At 39.7% G+C, this 22,084-nt stretch overlaps 1 protein-coding gene across 1 annotated transcript in view; it reads right to left on the bottom strand.

The window, feature by feature from the left end:
- The window catches only part of LOC105025409, a 228,899-nt gene that overhangs the window by 200,510 nt on the left and 6,305 nt on the right, over window positions 1–22,084 (bottom strand). Inside the window, 1 exon segment of the mRNA XM_034287261.1 lies at window positions 12,701–12,768. Within this exon segment, the coding sequence (XP_034143152.1) occupies window positions 12,701–12,743 (43 nt within the window). The 5' untranslated portion in view covers window positions 12,744–12,768.

The raw sequence follows: 22,084 nt of genomic DNA, 5'->3' as shown, positions 1-22,084 counted from the left end.
TGACTGTGTGCTTCATGTGACAACAATTTACGGTGTTCTTCATATGAATGGACTATTGGGTAGGGTGGCAAGACAGAAGCCTTTTCTTACAAAGAAAAACATCCAAGTCGGCTTAAGTTTGCAAAAACATACATCAAGTCCCCCAAAAGTACATGGGAAAATGTGCTATGGTCTGATGAAACCAAGGTTGAACTTTTTGGCCATAATTCCAAAAGGTATGTTTGGTGCAAAAACAACACTGCACATCACCCAAAGAACACCATACCCACAGCGAAGCATGGTGGTGGCAGCATCATGCTTTGGTGCTGTTTTTCTTCAGTTGGAACCAAGGCCTTAGTCAGGGTGGAGGAACTTATGAAGAGTTCCAAATACCAGGCAATTGTGGAACAAAACCTTCAGGCGTCCATTAGAAAGCTGAAGATAAAGAGGAACTCCACCTTTCAGCACGGCAACGACACAAAATCCCACATCCAAATCCACAAAAGCATGGCTTCAACCGAAGAAGATCAACGTTTTGGAATGGCCCGGCCCATTCCTGAATCCAATTGAACATTTGTGGGGTGATCTGAAGAGGGCTATGCACAGGATATATCCTCGCACTCTGACAGATTTGGAGCACTTTTGCAAAGAAAACTGGGCAAATATTGCCACGTCAAGATGTACCCTGCTAATAGACTCCTATCCAAAAAGAGTGTTGTAATAAAATCAATAGGTGATTCAACAAAGTATTAGTTTAAGGGTGTGCACTCTTATGCAACCAGGTTATTGTGAGTTTTGCATCTTTAAATTTTTCCCCTTCAAAGATTTCAGTTTGTTTTTCAATTGAATTGTTCACGTTATACATTAAAGGTGGAAAACTTTTTTCTTTTTACATCACAAGAACCTGGCATTTTAACAGGGTTGTGTAGACTTTTTATATCCACTGTATGTGTGGGTTCATTCACTTAACCCAGGTGCATGTTGCCTTCAGTTCTATTTGTCAATTTCAATTTATTTTGAAGGTCAAGAAGGCAGAGGCTAGGGAAAGTTTTAGCTCTGCGCATGAAGACAAGAATGAACATTTTGGCAGACACTGCAATTAATTGAGTTCTGAGGAGAACCTGACATTTTGGAGTGAATAATTAACGCAATCATAAAAACACATTTTAATACATTGTTGAGAATTCTTTGCAGGCAATGTCTGCTTGAAGTCTGGAATGCGTGGACATCAAATGCTGGGTTTCCTCCTTTATGATGCTTTGCCAGGTCTTTACTGCAGCTATCTGCTGTTGTTTTTTGTTTGTGGGTCTTTCTGTCTTTTGTCTTCAGCAAGTGAAATGCATCCTCGATCGGGTTGAGATCAGTTGATTAACTCGGCCCCTGCAGAATATACCACTTCTTTGAATTAAAAAACTCCTGGATTGCTTTTGCAGCTTGTTTTGGGTCATTGTCCATCTGTAATGATATGCCTACCCCCTGTAGTCATTTGGCTGGAACCCTACGTAGACTGGGGATTTCAGCCGGATTTCACTACTTGGACATTTTGGGTCCTAGATTCATTTCTGTAACAGATACAACCTATTATGATGTATCCTGGTAATCACAACCCCCTTGGCTTCAATAAAAACACATAAAAACAGACTTTTGGGTCAACATTTTAAAAACTCATCTATTGGAAAGGCAAAAAGAATATCTTTCGGAAAACATTTCTGCCATTCAGCATAAAGATTTTTTTTTGAAAGCATTATAAAGAATTGTGTCAATGGTATTTCCTCATACTTTAATGCCTTTACTATCAAATGACACTGTATTGGGTTGAAAATAATGAAATAATTAAATAATAGAAGGTAAAAAATATAGGCACCCCCAAAAATTTGGTTCTTCTACCTAGAAATAAAACACAATAAAATGAAAGATAATTATCTTATCTCCCTTTTTTTTGGCATGTAATGACGCAAAACGGCAGCACTAGATCGCTAGTTACGTTTGGACTTATATAATTTATAAACTTACTCTCAAACATATCACAGAGTTTCATTCTTTCAAAGTTTTACTCATGAAAGTTAACCAGGCCGATAAATCATTTTACATAGCTACTATAGGCCCCCCGGGCCATACACATTGTTCCTCAATGAGTTTCCAGAATTCTTGTCTAACCTTGTAGTCATGGCAGATAGTATTCTAATTTTTGGCGATTTCAATATTCATATGGAAAACCCCAATGATCCTCTTCAAAAAGCCTTTCAAGCCATAATTGACTCAATGGGTTTCATCCAACATGTCTCAGGTCCAACACATTGCCACAATCATACCTTAGATTTAGTCCTGTCACGAGAAATAGATATTGTAGATCTAATAATTTACCCCCAAAATCCTGGATTATCGGATCACTGTCTTATTATATTTACCGTTAAAACAAGAAAACCACTTGCCCCCCAAACAATGAGTTTCAAAAGCCGTACTATAAATTCTCGGACTACAAATAAATTCCTTGATATTCTTACAAGTTCGCTCATTAACGACAGAGTAAATAAATCTGTAAACGATCAAATCGAGGATCTAAACTCAATACTGCGAAATACATTAGACATAGTTGCACCACTAAAAACTAAAGAAATACGCAACAAGAAACTTGCTCCTTGGTACACCGACAATACTAGAGCACTTAAGCAAGCCTCCAGAAAATTGGAGCGAAAGTGGCACTCCACCAAGTTGGAAGTATTTAGACTAGCCTGGATAGACAGTACAGTACAATACCGAAAATCACTCACGTCTGCTCGATCAGCTTATTTCTCCAACCTGATTGAGGCGAACAAAAACAATCCAAAATTTCTCTTTGATACAGTTGCAAAGTTAACAAAAAAGCAAAGCTTAGCAAGTGAAGTGGGTCTTCACTTTAGTTGTAATGAATACATGAACTACTTTGATGAAAAGATCGTCACCATTAGAAAACAAATAACTGACTCCTTAAATAGTTATGGTCCTCAAAATCTCCGGAACCTCCCTGACCAGGTGTCAATGGGGACACTTAAATTTTTTGATACCGTATTGCTCGACACATTTACAAAATATGTAATGAGTTCTAAACCCACAAACTCTCAGCTAGACCCGATTCCTACAAAATTACTTAAGGAGTTATTTCCTGTGCTAGGTCAGCCAATGCTGAACATAATAAATTGCTCCCTTTCCTCCGGATGCGTACCAAACTCACTAAAAATTGCGGAAATTAAGCCTCTTCTAAAAAAATCTAATCTAGATCCCGACATGTTAAACAATTATAGGCCAATATCGAACCTCCCGTTCCTCTCAAAAATCTTAGAAAAATGTGTTTCCCAACAACTGAATGCATTCCTAAAGACAAAAAACATTTATGAAATATTCCAGTCCGGTTTTAGATCCCATCATAGTACTGAGACTGCACTCGTGAAGGTAACAAATGACCTTCTAATGGCCTCAGACAAAGGTTCCGCATCCGTCCTGTTGCTTCTTGATCTTAGTGCTGCTTTTGACACTATTGATCACTCCCTTCTCTTAGAGAGACTGGAAACCAATATTGGGCTATGTGGACATGTTCTAGCCTGGTTTAAATCTTATTTATCTGAAAGATATCAGTTTGTTAGTGTGGATGGCATATCCTCTGACAAGTCAAAGGTATGCTTTGGAGTTCCTCAAGGCTCGGTTCTGGGCCCATTACTGTTCTCACTATACATGCTCCCTCTGGTCGATGTAATCCGAAATCACAATATTAGCTTTCACTGTTATGCTGATGACACACAGTTATATATTTCAATGAAGCATGGAGAAGCCCCTAAATTAGCTATTTTGGAAGCATGCGTTTCAGATATTAGGAAGTGGATGACAGAGAATTTCTTGCTCTTAAACTCAAATAAAACAGAAATGCTCCTTTTAGGACCCAAAAAACAAAGAGCGTTGTTAGCAGATCTCACTGTGAACCTCGACGGCTGCATGGTTGTATCCCAAAAAACTGTAAAAAACCTTGGCGTTACCCTTGACCCTGACCTCTCCTTTGAAGAACATATAAAATATGTCTCAAGAGTTGCTTATTTTCATCTTCGAAACATCGCAAAAATTAGAAATTTTCTATCAAAAACTGATGCAGAAAGATTTATCCATGCTTTCGTTACTTCTAGATTAGATTACTGCAATGCTCTTCTCTCTGGTTATCCAGACAAATTAATAAATAAACTTCAATTAGTGCTGCACACGGCTGCTAGAATCCTAACTAGAACAAAACAATTTGAACACATTACTCCTGTCCTGGCGTCCTTACATTGGCTGCCTGTTAGGGTTAGGGCTGATTTTAAGGTTTTACTCTTAACCTATAAATCAATACATGGACTTGCTCCTACTTACCTTGCTGAAATAATCCAGCCATATATACCTACACGTAACCTTAGATCGCAAGACTGCAGGCCTTTTAATTGTACCTAGAATTTCTAAACAAACAGTTGGCGGCAGGGCCTTTTCTCATAGAGCTCCACTCCTGTGGAATGATCTGCCAATTAAGGTTAGAAATGCAAACTCAGTGCAAAGTGTCTACTAAAAACTCATCTCTACAGCACGGTTTATAATTAGGTGTAGCCTGGCCCAGGGGCGTGAAGTTGACCAGTAGGATTGATACTGTCCACCCTTGCTGTCTTGCCAGGTGGGCTCTCGTCGCCACTGGGATGCCCTCCCTCCAATGCCTTTCGGGGGAAGAGTCACTGGCTTGTTGTTGACTCTCTGTTGCGCACTTGTGCAAATTGGGCTGTACTCTTATTATCTCACCCGGCACAGCCAGAAGAGGACTGGTCACCCCTCTGAGCCTGGGTCCTCACTAGGTTTCTTCCTAAAATTTGACCTTCTTAGGGAGTTTTTCCTAGCCACTGAAATTCAACACTACTGTTGTTTGCTCCTTAAGGCCGGGTGTCTCTGTAAAGCACTCTGTGACCACTGCTGTTGTAAAAAGCGCTTTATAAATAAATTTGATTGATTGAAATGCGAAGGCCACACCTGGAATCAACTCCTGAGAATGAATGTTCCTAAATTGGCATATATAAAAATTTCCCTTTGTCAGAATTCTAAACTGATGAACAGAAAACTATTTAGAGGAAATGTACCTGTTTTTTATATCCTGTTTTCCGACTTAATCGGCCAACATCCCACGCCACTTAGCGATGGTACCCAAATGGTACCCGGTGCGAATCACCCCTCACTGAATGCATGCCAACAATGGAAACTCCCAGATGAATGAAAACGTAATAAGGCTATTATTGAATCACAATACAAATGATATAGGCTACTTATCAAACAGGTTTCTTTTTTTCAATAGGATATTCTGCTTTTTCATCAAATGGAAATGGAAAATGGAAATCTGCATTATTTATGTAGGGAAAGAAACTAAATTGCACAAAGCCAATTCATTTCGGACCTAGTCTTTTTCTAATAACTCCTTGGTTTTTCGATAATTTATTCATATCACCTATAGAGAAATTATATGCCATAATCTAGGAATCTAGAGATATGCATTGGCATTGAAATCAACTCGTTAGCTCCACTACAACACCCGGGAGAGACGTGCAAAGACGCGCTGTTCACAGCCTATTCATATAGGACCTTGTCTTTTTCTAATAAGTCCTCTCAGTTTTTCTATAACTTATTCATGTCACCTATAGAAAAATCGTATATGCCAATAATCTAGGAGACTAGAGATATGCATTGGCGTTGAAATTAACTCGATAGCCCCACTACAACCCCCAGGAGAAACCTGCAGATACGCGCTGTTTACAGTCTATTCATTTTCTATGTATTCTTTGTTGTCTTTTTCGTATGATGAAACCTTCAATACTAACAAATTTATTAACCATTAAAAAATATATATCCGTAATTCATACATTTTTTGACTTCTTTATAGCGTAGGTTGATGATGACCTAGTGGATGAACTGATGCTCTGGCTGGATGGTGATGCTGTGGAGGAGAATGGCCATGCTAATAGGGACGATTTGTATGCTAATGACACCAAACAGCGTTCGGCTCTGGCAGTTATAGGGGGTAAAAAAGGCCTGGCGGTTCTAGTGTTAAGCCTGTATTCATTATTTATCCAACTGTAAATGTAGAAAAAAACGAAACTTCAAGTCCACTATGACATCTATAAACAAATCTATGAGTTACACAGCAAGAGTCTTCAACAAGAATATCAACAATACCCACTCTCTATGCAAGATCATTGAGATGGTTGTTTTCAATCAACTCAGCAATTTTGTAAACTCAAGCGTTCTCAGAAAAATGACCTCACCACAGTACTGAAATGGCTTGGAAAAACATAATTAAACGGTTTAGGCCTCAAATACATTTCTGATTTTCTGATTTTAAACCCAACACGGCTCTAAGATCCATGAACTCAGGTCAGCTGGTAGAGCCCGGAGTCCAAGAATATATGGTGAAGCAGCAATTATCAGGTATGCTGCACACAACTGGAATAAACTACCAGAACATCTTAGATGTGCCCCAAACATATACATTTTCAAATCCAGATTAAAACCAGTTCTCTTTTCATGTGCCTATGACTGAGTGCTTAAATTTAACCACACTGTTAGCCTAACGGATTTATAGCTTCCTCATGGAATCTACACTGCGTGTACAATTATTAGGCAAATCGTATTCCTCAAGATTTATTTTATTTATATGCTCACAGTCAATCCAAAATATAATTTTAGCTCAAACCTGAGGTAAAATTTAGTTTTTATCTTTCTCAGGGGAATACATTGCACAATTATTAGACAACAATTAGTATGGAGAATTATTATGCAACTTCAACTCACTTGAACATTTTTAGAGGAAGGGCAACAAATAAGTAACACAAAATGAAAATTAAATAACATTTCTGGCCTTTCAAAACTATTCAGTGAAAACTATTCAGCCACCCTTCTTTTCAATAACTGCCATGACCCTGCCATCCATGGAATTTGTCAGTTTCTTGATCTGTTCACCATCAACTTCCGCTGAAGCAGCAACCACAGGCTCCCAAATGCTGTTCAAAGAGGTTTATTGTCTTCCCTGACTGTAAATCTCATGTTTGATAAGTTCTCAATAGGATTTAAGTCAGGAATGGAAGGGGGCCAGGTCATTTTTCAGGCATCTTTGAGGCCCTTGCTTGCTAGCCAACAGTGGAGTCCTGCATAAAGTACAAGGCCTTCTTGAATGCTGAAGACTTCTTCTAATACCACTGTTTGAAGAAAGTATCTTCCAGAAACTGGCAGTAGGTATGGGAGTTGAGTTTCAGTCTTTAACCCGAAAAGGTCCAACTATCTCATCCTTAATGATAGCAGCCCACACCAGTACTCCTCCTCCACCTTGCTGGCGCCTGACTCGAAGTGGTGCCCTGTGTCCATTAGTGATCCAGCCACAGGCCCATCCATCTGGTCCATCAAGACTCACTCATTTCATCTGTCCATAAAACCTTTGAAAAATCTGTCTTCATGTATTTCTTTGCCCAATCTATATGCTTCAACATGTGAATCATATTCAGTGGTGGTCTTCTTTCAGCCTTCTTGACCTTGGCCATGTCTCTGAGCACTTGACACCTTGTACTTCTGGACACTCCAGGTAGGTTGCAGTTCTGGCATATGGTAGCACTGGAGGATAATTGGTTCCTGGTAATTATTTTCAAGTCTTTTGCAGTTTATTTGCATCTTTTCTTCTCCATGCATTTTTTGCACCCCAATTGACAATTCGCAACAAAATGTTTTAGTGTCTGGTGGTCACGCCTCAATAGTTTAGCCATTTCAAGAGTATTGCATCCTTCTGAATGACATTTTACAATTTATGACTTTTCAATATCAGTTAAATCTCTTTTTTGGCCCTTTTTACCTGAGGCCTAATAATTATGCACGCCTTGATAAAATGTGTTATTCACTGTTGCTACACCCTCATTACACAAAAACATATCAACTGAAAATGATTGAATCCAATGAGCATTCAAGTGCATATGGTTTGGAGTTAGAAATAATAGAAATAATAATACGATCAGAATACTAACTTGCCTAATAACTGTTGTTAGGGAAATTTCTGTAACCTGATAAAATATATTCTGAGTAAAGGACTGAGTCCCAATGTTTAAATGCATAGAGGAGTGTGGGAGAGGGGATCTGGGTTTTGTCCTAGGGGGCATTCTTGATTGGCCACGAGTAACTTTAGGGTTAATCATCTACCTATCAGTAGGTTGCTCAGATGCTTTAATTCCCCCTTAAGGGTTAAGATAGTTAACCACATGAGGGAAGACACCATGTCCCTTGTGTCAAGCCCAGGACATGTGATAGAACAAAGGGTGTGTTTGGTTGACATGGGACAGAGGGGCAGCATCTTACCACACCCCCTTTTTCCCTCCTTATATACTGATGCATTTCCTATACTGATTTAGAGATTATTCATTGTTACTTTGTAACCTGTGTATTCTCTCCTTGCAAGAATAAAACTGTTTATTGTGCATTAGAGTTTTCCTCTGTCTTACCTACCATTTTCGTAAATAGATTGGACTTTAGAAATTGCCATCACACTGTGCATGCAGTGTTTTACGGAATCTACCAGTTATGTTTTCATTTCGTTTTTTTGTCTATTTCTATTCACTTAGTCTATGTTTTCTTATGATGTCCCTCTTGTTTTATTATTATGGTGGTTACAGTCCACCTCAGGTGGTTAGAGTCCTCCTGTTATTTAAGGTGATTACAGTCCCTCTTGTTTTATTGATGTTTTAATTTTAGTCTTTGTTTTAATTCTAATGTATTTATACATTTTTATTTGTATTTGTAAAAAATGTAATTGCTTCTATGTTGTCTTCATGTGGCGTCAACCCACACGAAAGCATTATATACTCACCTAAAGGATTATTAGGAACACCATACTAAAACTGTGTTTGACCCCCTTTTGCCTTCAGAACTGCCTTAATTCTACGTGGCATTGATTCAACAAGGAGCTGAAAGCATTCTTTAGAAATGTTGGCCCATATTGATAGGATAGCGTCTTGCAGTTGATGGAGATTTGTGGGATGCATATCCAGGGCACGAAGCTCCCGTTCCACCACATCCCAAAGATGCTCTATTGGGTTGAGATCTGGTGACTGTGGGGGCCATTTCAGTACAGTGAACTCATTGTCATGTTCAAGAAACCAATTTGAAATGATTCGAGCTTTGTGACATGGTGCATTATCCTGCTGGAAGTAGCCATCAGAGGATGGGTACATGGTGGTCATAAAGGGATGGACATGGTCAGAAACAATGCTCAGGTAGGCCGTGGCATTTAAATGATGCCCAATTGGCACTATGGGGCCTAAAGTATGAGAACATGGATCCATGTTCTCATTCTGTTTACGCCAAATTCTGACTCTACCATCTGAATGTCTCAACAGAAATCGAGACTCATCAGACCAGGCAACATTCTTCCAGTTTTCAACTGTCCAATTTTGGTGAGCTTGTGCAAATTGTAGCCTCTTTTTCCTATTTGTAGTGGAGATGAGTGGTACACGGTGGTATCTTCTGCTGTTGTAGCCCATCCGCCTCAAGGTTGTGCGTGTTGTGGCTTCACAAATGCTTTGCTGCATACCTCGGTTGTAACAAGTGGTTATCAGAATCATGCAGGGAAGACAGAGACAGCCAAAGGTTCTCTGGGCTCATATAGGGGCAGGCGTGCCCTGATTGGCTGTTGCATCTTGCATTATGAGGGTAAACCACTAGGAGCTAAAGCCCCTCTAGGGTGTGGAGCTCCACGACATATAACTCCTCAGAGTGGCTCAATGATATTAAGGTCAGGAGATTGTGATGGTCACTCCAGAACTTTTCTGCTGTAACCATTAGGGGGTCAACTTGGCTTTTGCTTAGGGTCGTTGTTTTGCTGGAAAGTCCAAGTGCGTCCCATGCACAGCTTTCGTGCAGAAGAATGCAAAATGTCTACCAGTACTTCTGATAACATGCTGCATTCAGCTTGCCGTCGATTTTCACAAGATTCCCAGTGCCCCCCCCCCCCCAAAACAACAGTGAACCACGCTTCACATGCTTCACAGTGAGGATGGTTTTCTGTTCACTATAGGCCTTGTTGAAACCTCTCCAAACATAGCGCTTATGGTTGTGACCATGAAGCTCCATTTTGGTCTTGTCATTCCAAATTACAGTATGCCAGAACTGTGAGGCATGTCAAGGTGTTGTCGGGCATATTGTAACCAGGCTTTTTTGTGGCATCTGGCAACTCAACCATGCAGCATGTCGTCATATTGTGCACCTTGAAACAACCACACCGTCTTTTCCTAGAGCAGCCTGTATTTCTCCTAAGGTTACATGTGGGTTTTTCTTTGTATTCTCAAAAATTATTTTGGCAGTTTTGGCTGAAATCTTTCTTGGTCTACCTGACATTGGCTGGGTATCATGAGATCCACTTCTTAAGAAGTGATTGAACAGTACTGACTGGCATTTGCAAGGCATTGGATATCTTTTTATATTTTTTTCCATCTTTAGAATGATCCATTACCTTGTTACGCAAGTCTTTTGACAGTTTTCTTCTGCACCCCATGGCTCAGTATGTAACCTACTCAGTGCATCCACGTGAGAGCTAACAAACTCATTGAATATTTATACACATAGACAATTTAAAAGCCACAGGTGTGGGAAATTGACCTTTAAATGCCATTTTCTTAGTGTGAGTGAGTAGTCTGGCCGCAGAGTTTTTAACTTTTTGGAGCTTATGGAGGGATGTAGATTTGATGCCAGTGAGTAGGGAGTTACAGTAGTCCAAACGGGAGTCTATGAACGCATGTATTAGGGTTTCAGCAGCAGGACAGAAGAGGGAAGTTCTGAGTTTGGCAATGTTGTGGAGATGGAAGAATGAAGATTTTACTGTCTGTTTAATGTGCTGATCAAAGAAGAGTGTAAAGTCCAGAATGATGCCAAGGATATATGCATGGGTGATGGAAAAATAATGGTGTCATCGATGCTTTGTCACTGTTTAATGACATGCTGTTTTTGCTGTCAGGCAGAAAGTGGGTCAGAGGTGGGTTGATGAGAGATATGTAGTAGAGATACATTTGTGTATTATCAACATTGCAGTGGAAATTAAAGTTGAAGTGTCAGAGGATTTGACCAAGGGGAAGGATGAAGATGATGAAGAGTAGAGGACCAAGTACTGAGCCTTGGGGGACATCTTGAGTAGCTGTGGCTGAATCTGAGTTTAGGCCTTTGAGTGAAATGTAATGGGTTCCGTTAGTGAGATCAGCCAGGAGAATGCAGTTCTCTCAACGCCCAGCCCCTCGAGCCTGGTGAGCCGAATCTGGTGTTTAACAGTGTCAAAGGCAGCACTCAGGTCAAGGTGAATCAGGATGTTGAGGGAACTGACAATAGCAAAGAGGAGAAGGTCATGACGACTTTGAGGAGTGCAGTTTCTGTGCTATGGATCGTCCGGAAACCAGACTGATGAGGCACATATACAATTTCATATTCAAATTTTCTGAGATACTGAATTTGGGGTTTTCATTAGATGTCAGTGTTAATCATCAACATTTTAAGAAATAAAGGCTTGAAATATATTAGTCTGTGTGGAATGAATGTATACATAATACAAGTTTCACTTTTTGAATGGGATTACTGAAATAAATCAACTTCTTTATGATATTCTAATTTTATGACCAGCACCTGTAGATAGTTTTTGAGGAGGTGGGTTTGGAGCTGTGAGGCAACAACTCTTTCAAGAGATTTGGCCAGGAAGGGGAGGATGGAGATGGGGCGGAAATTGTAAAGGCTGATTGTCTAGTCCAGGCTTCTTTAGGATGGGTGTGTCAGCAGCAGCTTGGTAGCAGGAGGGGACAATACCATTGGTGAAGGGGAGGTTGACTATGCTTGTGATGTGTGGACAGAGAGCAGGTTTGGAGGCTTTAATCAGGACTGTGGAAAGAGGATCGAGAGAGCAGGTAGTATTTTTGGGAGTCATGAGTTTAGTGATGTAAGGGGAATCAACCGGAGGGGCTAAAAAGTGAGTCATTGAAGGGTTTAAGGGTTGAACAAAGTCCGGGAGTTCATATTGAAGCTATTGATTATGTTTGAGATGTGGGAGGACCTGGTAGCACTTAGAGCATCTCTGTAAACTGGTGGAGTTTGTAGGCTTCACTGTGAAAAAGTGAGCCCCGATTTTCTTGCCCGGCGTTCAAGGCGACGACCAACTTGCTTCATGGTGTACAGAGCTCCGATGTAAACCAGGGGGACGAGGAGGTGAAAGAGACATGTCTAGTTATTAGTGGGGCACAGAGAGTTGAGGGTGATGCGGCGTTGAGCTGGTTTGCTTGTTCTTTAAGTGATTTGTGGGTGGAATCAATCGGGAGAGCAGAGCAGATGGCATCTCATAGTTGGAGAGGGTCAACAGCTTTGATGTTACAAAAGGAGATGGGCTTGTCAGTGTTGTGTGGTACATTGGAAGAAAATTAGAAATTAATAATCTTGTGGTCGAACAGCGGGAACAATAAGGGATTTATGTGGGTTATGATTAGGCTGACAATATCAAGTATGTGACCTTTGATGCAGGTGAGAAAATTGCCATGTTGGATACTATTAAAACAGTCCAGGACAGTGATGACATAAGAGGTGAGTCAAAGTGAATATTCATGTCACCAAGCAGGAGAAGGCAAGGGGAGAGTGATACAGCAATGGTGAGTAAGGTAAATGTAGATAAAAACTTTTTTTAACTCACCCAAAGTCAGCATTTGAATGTAAAGAATCAACAAGATCACCATGGTTGCGTTTCAAAGAAAATGGAATCTGCAGGGACAAGATAAAGATTTTGAAACATGGTACTGAGTCAAAATTAGATGCTCAACCACAGCAGTCTTTTTAAAACAAGGGCATATTCCGAAAACATTTGTCCAAACCTTTTACAAAGATTAATGACTTCTATTTCCTTATAAACATACATATAGTGGGTATAGAAAATTACCACCCCCTTTCAAAATGTTCACCTTTTATCTTACAGCATGAAAAGAAAGCACATAAAATCAGACCTTTCTGACTTTATTTATACACAGTAACCCACAATATCTATGCAAAAAAATTTACATTCGAATTATTACAGTAAAGTACATTATTGGGATATGTTCACACCACCCCCTAGAATTGCAACTGTAAACTTGCTGAGGTACAGTGAGGAAAAAATATTTGATCCCCTGCTGATTTTGTACGTTTGCCCACTGACAAAGAAATTATCTGTCCGTCTGTTGTCACCTTCTCACCAAGCTGCTTGGTGATGGTCTTGTAGCCCATTCCACCCTTGCGTAGGTCTACTATCTTGTCCCTGACATCCTTGGACAGCTCTTTGGTCTTGGTCATGGTGGAGAGTTTGGAATCTGATTGATTGATTGCTTCTGTGGCCAGTTGTCTTTTATACAGGTAACAATCTGAAATTGGGAGCACTCCCTTTAAGAATGTGCTCCTAATCTCAGCTCATTACCTGTATAAAAGACACCTGGGAGCCAGAAATCTTTCTGATTGAAAGGGGATCAAATACTTATTTCACTCATTATAATGCAAATCAATTTATAGATTTTTTTTTTCTTGGTTTCTTTGTTGTTATTCTGTGTCTTACTGTTCAAATGAACCTACCAATAAAATGATGGACTGATCATTGCTTTGTCAGTGGGCAAACGTACAAAATCAGCAGGAGATTAAATAATTTGTTCCCTCACTGTACGTATACCACCTGTCACGGCTTCGGGGTTGAGAGGAGCAAGGAGGAACCGGAGAAGGCGTGATGGAAGGATAGTTTAATGTATCCCAGCGAGAGAAAATCAGCATAAGCTTTCACAAAGCGTTGAACAGCTCTTCAATAAGCAAGAGACAATTACACACAAAGACAGGGGGAGCAGAGGGAACATATATACCGGGGGAAACAGCGATGATGAGGAACAGGTGCATAAACGAGACACAGGTGAAATGTATGATGAGACGGTGGCGTCAGAAAGCAGGTGACGTCGACCGCTGAGGCCCGCCCGCCGCAGGGGGAGGTGAACCAGCAGAGGTCGCAGTTGTCACACCACCTTCCAGATCACAAATCAAGCTAACTGGCTTCCATCTGTGTCATAACTCTGATTATTTCAGAGTAAAAGCAGTTTTTCATAAGTTAAATGTGTTTAGATAACAGAAAATAGTTTTGCAATCACATTCACTGGAAGTCACGTTCTGTGAAAGCTTGCGACTGTAATTAGACAACAAGCTTGTTCATAGTTTTCAGTCACAAAGAGCGAATGCAGAGACAAAAGAGTTGCTTTTTATTTCCTAGCTTGCGCGATCCTTGAGATAACACCCCTGTGTCATAGGAAGAGCCCCAGGGATTGTCTAGGAGTCTATTCTACAGGACTGGTTTTGTTTTCCTTAGGTCAGTTAACCAACCCCCACTACTTGTGTTTTAGGATATACAGTAACCAGAATGAGGGTTTGAGGAAGCTCTCTTGCATTTACCTTTCCTGCTGCCTGCATCTTTGCTCTTGCAATCATCTTCAATCTCCAGAGAACTTTCTATCTTTGATACTTGTACTGTAGTTGTAATACTCTGTTTATATATTAAATTAATTAGTTACAATAATTAATTGACTGTTTGGAATTAATCTTAAAAGGGTCAAAATCCAGTTCTACCAGTTGGAGGTCCTACTGAGATATTACTGAACAGAACTTAAGGAACCTGTTCTGCACAGGGTAGGTGTCTGTTCTCATTTGTATAGCTTTAGGGTAACGGGACGCATTTGTTTGCAGTGGGGCATTTACTTAATACCGGGACACTGTATAGTGTTCCTCTGGAGTTAAAGCCAAAACCCTAGTTGCGTGAAAACTGTGGGAATGTTAGCTTTGTATTCAAGATTGGGAGTTTGATTGTCAATACCTCATCAACAAAAGCTGCCACAAAGACAGCAATTACATATTCTGAATCTGCTGGCGGTAGCGAACAAGCAACACTCCTTGTTTTTCCATTTTGGTTCATATACATTTTTCATAGTCGAAAGAACGTGAAAAACTGCTTTACAACAATGCAAGGGGTTAAGGCACCGACTTAAAAGTGCACCATTATATGGACATGTTGATGAAAAACGTCAGATGTTTATGTAAACGTCAATTGCTCGTATCAAAATTAACAAGCAATATAGCTTCAGGGAGAGATGCTCTACCATCGACATCCTTTCATTATTTGTATTATTAATCGTTTATAAAGTAATTATCCATCAAAAATGCTCAATAGCTCGGACCCACTAAAACCTATATGGAAATAATCAACTGATATTGCTTCAGGGACAGCTGCTCAACCATCAACGTCCTTTAGTTTCTATTTTTCAATTTTGGAAATTTTTACTGATTTGTAGAGCAATTTTCAATCTAAAATGCTCAATAGTTCGAACCTAAAAGAAATACGTACATGGAAATAACCAACTGATATAGCTTCCCAAAGAGCTGTTCTACTATCAACATCCTTTAGTTTGGCCATCTTTTTACATTTTAGACATTATTTCTAGTTTTTAAAGCATTTTTCAATCAAAAATGTTCAATTGCTCAGACCCAATAAGATTTACATAGTTAACTGATATAGCTCCAGGGACAGATGCTCTACTATCAACGTCTTTTAGTTTGTCTATTTTCCAATTTTGGAAATAATTATGTCATGGTGCGGTGAGCAGCAGCGCCACAGTGCCATAATTTCTCAAGTCCCATATCCCACGAACACATCCCGGACTGTCACATGTTTCCCATCTTCCACACCAGGTCCCAATTTGTATCGTTTGTATGTGTTTAAATGTTTCCTCTCTGCTCCCCACATTGTGGATCATTGTTGCTGTCGCTGTCTGTATGCTGGTGAGTGTTGTTTGTGCGACTGTTTGTATGTTAGTTGTTAAGTCGCATTGTTGCACACTTTATTTTCATTGAGTAGAGTAGTTATTGTTTTCCGTTTGTGTTTGGTTTGTTTGTTGTTTAATAAAATCAACGAACGTGATCTCTGCCTGCGCCTGGTTCCTCCAACGCTACACCACTAAAGTGTTACAGAATGATCCACCAAAACCTGAACCGGCAGGCAGTCCCTCCAGGACCGAGGCCTCCCCAGGAATTTTTTAGGGGGGGGCTATGGGGGTGCCTGAGGAAGGTTGCGACGGCACCCCCTCTGTGTCTGGAGGCCTTCCCGGTGGTTGGGCGGAGTGAGGACTGGCGGGGCTTCAAGGACCCGCCGTACCGGTTCTCGGCGCCTGACAAAAAGTCCCCGGCCAGCTTGGCGTGGGCACCCCCTCTACGTCCGGAGGCCTCCCCGGTCTTTGGGCGGAGCGAGAACTGGTGGGGCTTCAAGGACCCGCCTTACCGGTTCTCGCCGCCAGAGGTAAGGTGCCCGGCCGCCCCGGCGCCCTCTCCTGTCCCGGCCGCCCCGGCGCCCTCTCCTGTCCCGGCCGCCCCGGCGCCCTCTCCTGTCCCGGCCGCCCCGGCGCCCTCTCCTGTCCCGGCCGCCCCGGCGCCCTCTCCTGTCCCGGCCGCCCCGGCGCCCTCTCCTGTCCCGGCCGCCCCGGCGCCCTCTCCTGTCCCGGCCGCCCCGGCGCCCTCTCCTGTCCCGGCCGCCCCGGGCTGGGCCTTTGGGGGGGGGGATACTGTCATGGTGTGGTGAGCAGCAGCGCCACTGTGCCATAATTTCTCAAGTTCCCATATCCCACGAACACATCCCGGACTGTCATGTTTCCCATCTTCCACACCAGGTCCCAATTTGTATCGTTTGTATGTGTTTCCCCTCTGCTCCCCACATTGTGGATCATTGTTGCCTGTCGCTGTATGTGTTCTGGTGAGTGTTGTTTGTGCTACTGTTTGTATGTTAAGTCGCATTGTTGCGCACTTTATTTTCATTGAGTAGAGTAGTTATTGTTTTCAGTTTGTTTGGTTTGTTTAATAAAACCAACGAACGTGATCTCTGCCTGCGCCTGGTTCCTCCAACGCTACACCACTAAAGTGTTACAGATTACTAGTTTATTAAGCATGTTTTCATTAATAATCTTAAATAGCTCGGACCCAATAAATCTTACATGGAAATAATCAACTGAAAGAGCTTCAGGGACAGCTGCTGTACCATCACCATTATTTATTTTATTAACATTTAAATTTTGGAGGTTTATAAAATAATTTTCCATCAAACCTGCTCAATATCTCAGACCCGATAAAACTTAAATGGAAATACAGTGGGGAGAACAAGTATTTGATACACTGCCGATTTTGCAGGTTTTCCTACTTACAAAGCATTTAGATGTCTAATTTTTATTATAAGTACAATTTAACTGTGAGAGACGGAACCTAAAACAAAAATCCAGAAAATCCCATTGTATGATTTTTTTATAATGAATATGCATTTTATTGCATGACATAAGTATTTGATCGCCTACCAACCAGTAAGAATTCTGGCTCTCACAGACCTGTTTATTTTTCTTTAAGCAGCCCTTCTGTTCTCCACTCATTACCTGTATTAACTGCACCTGTTTGAACTCGTTACCTGTATAAAAGACACCTGTCCACACACTCAATCGAACAGACACCAACCTCTCCACAATGGCCAAGACCAGAGAGCTGTGTAAGGACATCAGGGATTTAAATTGTAGACCTGCACAAGGCTGGGATTGGCTACAGGACAATAGGCAAGCAGCTTGGTGAGAAGGCAACAACTGTTGGCGCAATTATTAAAAAATGTGAGAAGTTCAAGGTGACGGTCAATTTCCGTCGGTCTGGAGCTCCATGCAAGAGCTCACCTCGTGGGGCATTAATGATCATTTTGAAGGTGAGGGATCAGCCCTGAACTACACGACAGGACCTGGTCAACCTGAAGAGAAGCTGGGACCACATTCTCAAAGAAAACCATTAGTTACACACTACGCTGTCATGGATTAAAATCCTGCAAGATTTTAATCTACAGCTGTTCTACCATGAACATCATTTAGTTTTACTGCTGTACAATCAACATTCTTTAGTCATACAATTTTTCAATTTTGGAAACACTGAAATATTTCCAAAATGAAGGATGTCAATGGTAGAGAAGCTGTCCCTGAAGCTATATGAGTTGCTTATTTCCATTTAAGTTTTATTGGGTTCGAGCAATTGAACATAATTTATGAAAAATTGCTTTATAAACTAGTAATATAGTAATGTATATTAATAATTTCCTACATTGAAAAATAACCAAACTAAAGGAGGCTGATAGTTGAGCAGCTCTCCCTGAAGTTATATCAATTGATTATTTTCATGTATGTTTCATTGGGTCCAAGCTATTGAGAAACTGTGATGAAAGAAAACTATGAACAATTTCCAAAATGTAATTTTTTTTTAACTAAGGAAAATTGATGGTTGAGCAGTTGTCCCTGAAGCTATATCAGTTGGTTATTTCAACTGACATGTATTGGGTCCGAGCTATTGACATTTCTCTGAATTAAAATGTTTTAAATAATATTAATAATTTCCTAAATTATAATACTGAATGATTCTCATGATAGGCCAGTTGTCCCTGACGATATATTACCAAAGTTACCTTGGGTCTGAAGTATTGACCTTTATTTTAATAAAAGGTATTTTTACTTTTTTAATAATGCAATACAACAACCATGTACATGGTAGGGCACTGAATTTTGAGCGCTTTATAGTTGGTTTGATTGTTTTATGTTTTTTGGTTTGCAATGCAATTGGCGTTTGTCAGAAAAACTACATTTATTATGCACTTTTAACACGCTTCCTTAACAGAGAATACACAGAGAATCCAGGGAAAATTTAACGCAACAGAGAAAACAGGGATTGTTGCTTGTTCGCTATTCCCAGCAGATTCAGAATATGTAATTTAAGTCTTTTCGTTTTGTTTCGTTGATGACGTATTGACGATCAAAGTCTGAATTTTGAATATAAAGCTAATCGCGTGAAGTCCCTGCTGAATTTGTTTGTAGTATGGCATTCCAATCCTGGGGTAGTTTCTGTGGGGTCCTCACAGTTTGTTGCAGTGAGGCATAATAATCGTGGCTGAGTTCTGAGTGGTCCTCGCAGTTAACGCTAGTGAGGCATAATAGAGGATGTTTAACTGAGACAGACACCATACCATCTTAGTGACCCCATATAGTTGTTTTATTCTGATCAGAGTTGGGGAGTAACGGATTACAAGTAATCTGTTACATGTAACAGATTACAGAAAAACAGTAACTGTAATCTGTTACGCTACCAACTAAAATACTGTAATCGGATTACAGATACTTTTGAAAAAAGTGTATTATTACTTTTGGATTACTTAAATTGAAAAAGTAATTAATTAATTGGAATGACTGAATATCTGACAGACCTTTAGCGTGTAGTGAAGTAAAAAACAGTGGTTTAATAACCCATTTCCAAAGGCAATGTAACCTGCACAACCCATAAGGCAAAATGCGAATTCTGCTTTTGGCCAGCTATGTAAACTCTAACATTGATTGATCCTGCAAAAGGTGTTCAGTTGGTTATAGGCTATTCCTATTTGTTTTCCAATGCCTCTTAATGTGAAAGTAATCTAAAAGTAATCAGATTACGTTACTAGTAAATGTAACAGATTTCATTTAAAAAGCAACCTACCCAACCCTGATTCTGATTGAGGGATTTACTAACTTACTGTAATAGTCACAAGAACTGAGCAATTGCTAGCGAGTCTGCTAAAGCTATTTAATTTCATGGCATAAGAACTTATTTTTAAATTTCATTGCAAAACAACATACATTTTTCTTTCATTCATAAATGACATTTATACCATAACTATCAATAAAGGCGACAATAACTAACTTTTTCATCAAGTGAAAAGACGTGAGAATCATGGAATCTACCAGAAATAATTAATAAATGCCCACAAAAGATTCCAATGTAGGTCTTCCACATCCACTGTCTTTAACAAGTACGCCACGGCATTACACATTTCTGCACTCACTAGACTCCATTGAGGATTGTGTTAAACTGACTAACGTTTCTTATTAAGTTTTATCTCCTTCATAGCGTCTATGAAGTGTTTTGCTTTTGCCACTGGCTGATGGATAGTCATAGCCTATGAAGATGGTAAAACAGCCGAAGTGTGTTTATAATGTAGTTTCTCTTTGTTTGTATTTACCAACGATAACTGAGATAATACTTGTGTTTTTAAACAGGCTCCTGGTACTCGTTAATGGAGTTTATATTCTAAAATGGTAAATTGACTAATGAACAATTAGGGTATTGATGTAAGGCCTACATTGAGTTTCCTTTGGATTTCTTATTGTACCTTGATTTTAGTGACATCATACAGCTGTTTTCTCTCAATATCACCATTCTTGAGAGTTTTCTTAATTTCCACCCTAATGTTGAGTTGCTGTGTAGATGTGACAAGCACATTTTTACATACCTCAACAATATAAGATCGGCTAAGTTGAAAGAATAACATATCTTGCAACACATAGTCTGAGGACCCTGTCAGATTTTAATGTGTGGAAACCTAAATTTCATATACATAATCAAGGTAGCCCATCACTAAGGGTTACATTTGTGTTCAGACTGATATCATCTGTGGTAATTTCTTCAACATGAGCTTATTCAGTTTTGGGATACTCAAACATTAAATAAAAGCTAAATATATTTTCCTCTGAATGGCTTTAACGTTGAAATGTATGAGTTCCAAACCAACTGAAGTAAGGGCAGAGACCAAAAGTCATCCCCCATTTTTGATGATAGTACAATCTTAATGTCAATAGAACCACAGACGTGGTCAAAATATGCATTAGGGTTTGACTGATCGCCAGTATTTAAAGTAAAAATTAAATAGAAATGAATCAAAGAAAAAGTCATAAAACAATGAATAGACATTGGAATACTGAGCCCTAACTCTGTAACAAGAAAAAAGTTAGTCACATCAAGTAAACTAATGTTAAATTAGAAATACACTAAATATTGTACCTCATCAATATGATACTAATGTTCGGGAAGGACCTGATCAATCCACAAACGTTTAGGAATATTTGATGACATTTTATTACAATTTGTGAATATTGAAAATATGATTGTAACATTAATCCAATTTGGTGTCATCTAGAAAGAAAGGTATATAGCAGAGGTGGGGGACTCGAGTCACATGACTTGACTCGAGTCTGACTCGAGTCACATTTTTCAGGACTTGTGACTTGCTTGATTAAAGTATGAAAATGACTTGACTTGACTTTGACTTGAGAACATGTTACTTGAGACTTGACTTGAAGTGGAAGACTCGACAATGACTTGAACTTATAACAAACAAACAGCAATACAATTATTTTATATGTTGTGACATCAGCACCACTAATCAGCGTATGTGCCTTTAATGCTGCACAATTCAAACCGCGCCAAACATGGCGGACAGTAACGTTAGTCGAGCTCCACAAATAGTATCGTTTGGATACAAGGACTTTGAACTGGACCGTGTGAATAAAAAAAGATTTGCCAGATGCTAAATATGCAACAACGTCAAATTTCATTCGTTATTTTAAGAACCACAAGGAAAGGTAAGAAAGTAATCTCTTTATATTCAGTTTCACTAAGATCTATAACGATTAAGTTACCAATGTAATGAATTCATCTTTAGTTTGTCATAATTTGGCCTTGGTTGCATATTATGTTTGTTTTTTTCTTGTTAGAAATGTGACCATTATCATTACTGAATACGTCTGGTAAATAGATGTAAGGGAATTTGACTACAGTGGCATAGCCAGTGGCATAGCCTGAATTTTAATGTTGATGGGCATCTTAAAATGAGCGGGCATGTATATTATTACACGTAGGTTATAATGTCTGTATTAAATGTGGGCATTTTCAAGTAATTGTGGACTGCGCGTGGAAACTAAAAAGCATTGTGCTTACACCATAACAGTTAACTTTACTGCATGAAAGACTAACATGGAGGCGCCGATGTGATTACTAGCACCAAACATTTCGAAGAGTTTAATTTTTTTACTCATACAGACAAGAATAATTACAGCGTAATTACATATTAGGCAGTTTTTCAGTCACAATAATTAGTTTATAAGGTTGTTATTATTAGCCCTTATTACATGGATTGGCTGAATTCCAGTGCAGAATG

This window comes from Esox lucius, chromosome 17 (assembly GCF_011004845.1).
Source record: "Esox lucius isolate fEsoLuc1 chromosome 17, fEsoLuc1.pri, whole genome shotgun sequence".
In the NCBI taxonomy this organism is placed as follows: Eukaryota; Metazoa; Chordata; class Actinopteri; order Esociformes; family Esocidae; genus Esox; species Esox lucius.
The sequence above is the reverse complement of the archived record's forward strand: the minus strand, read 5'-3'. Positions and strand labels throughout refer to the sequence as shown.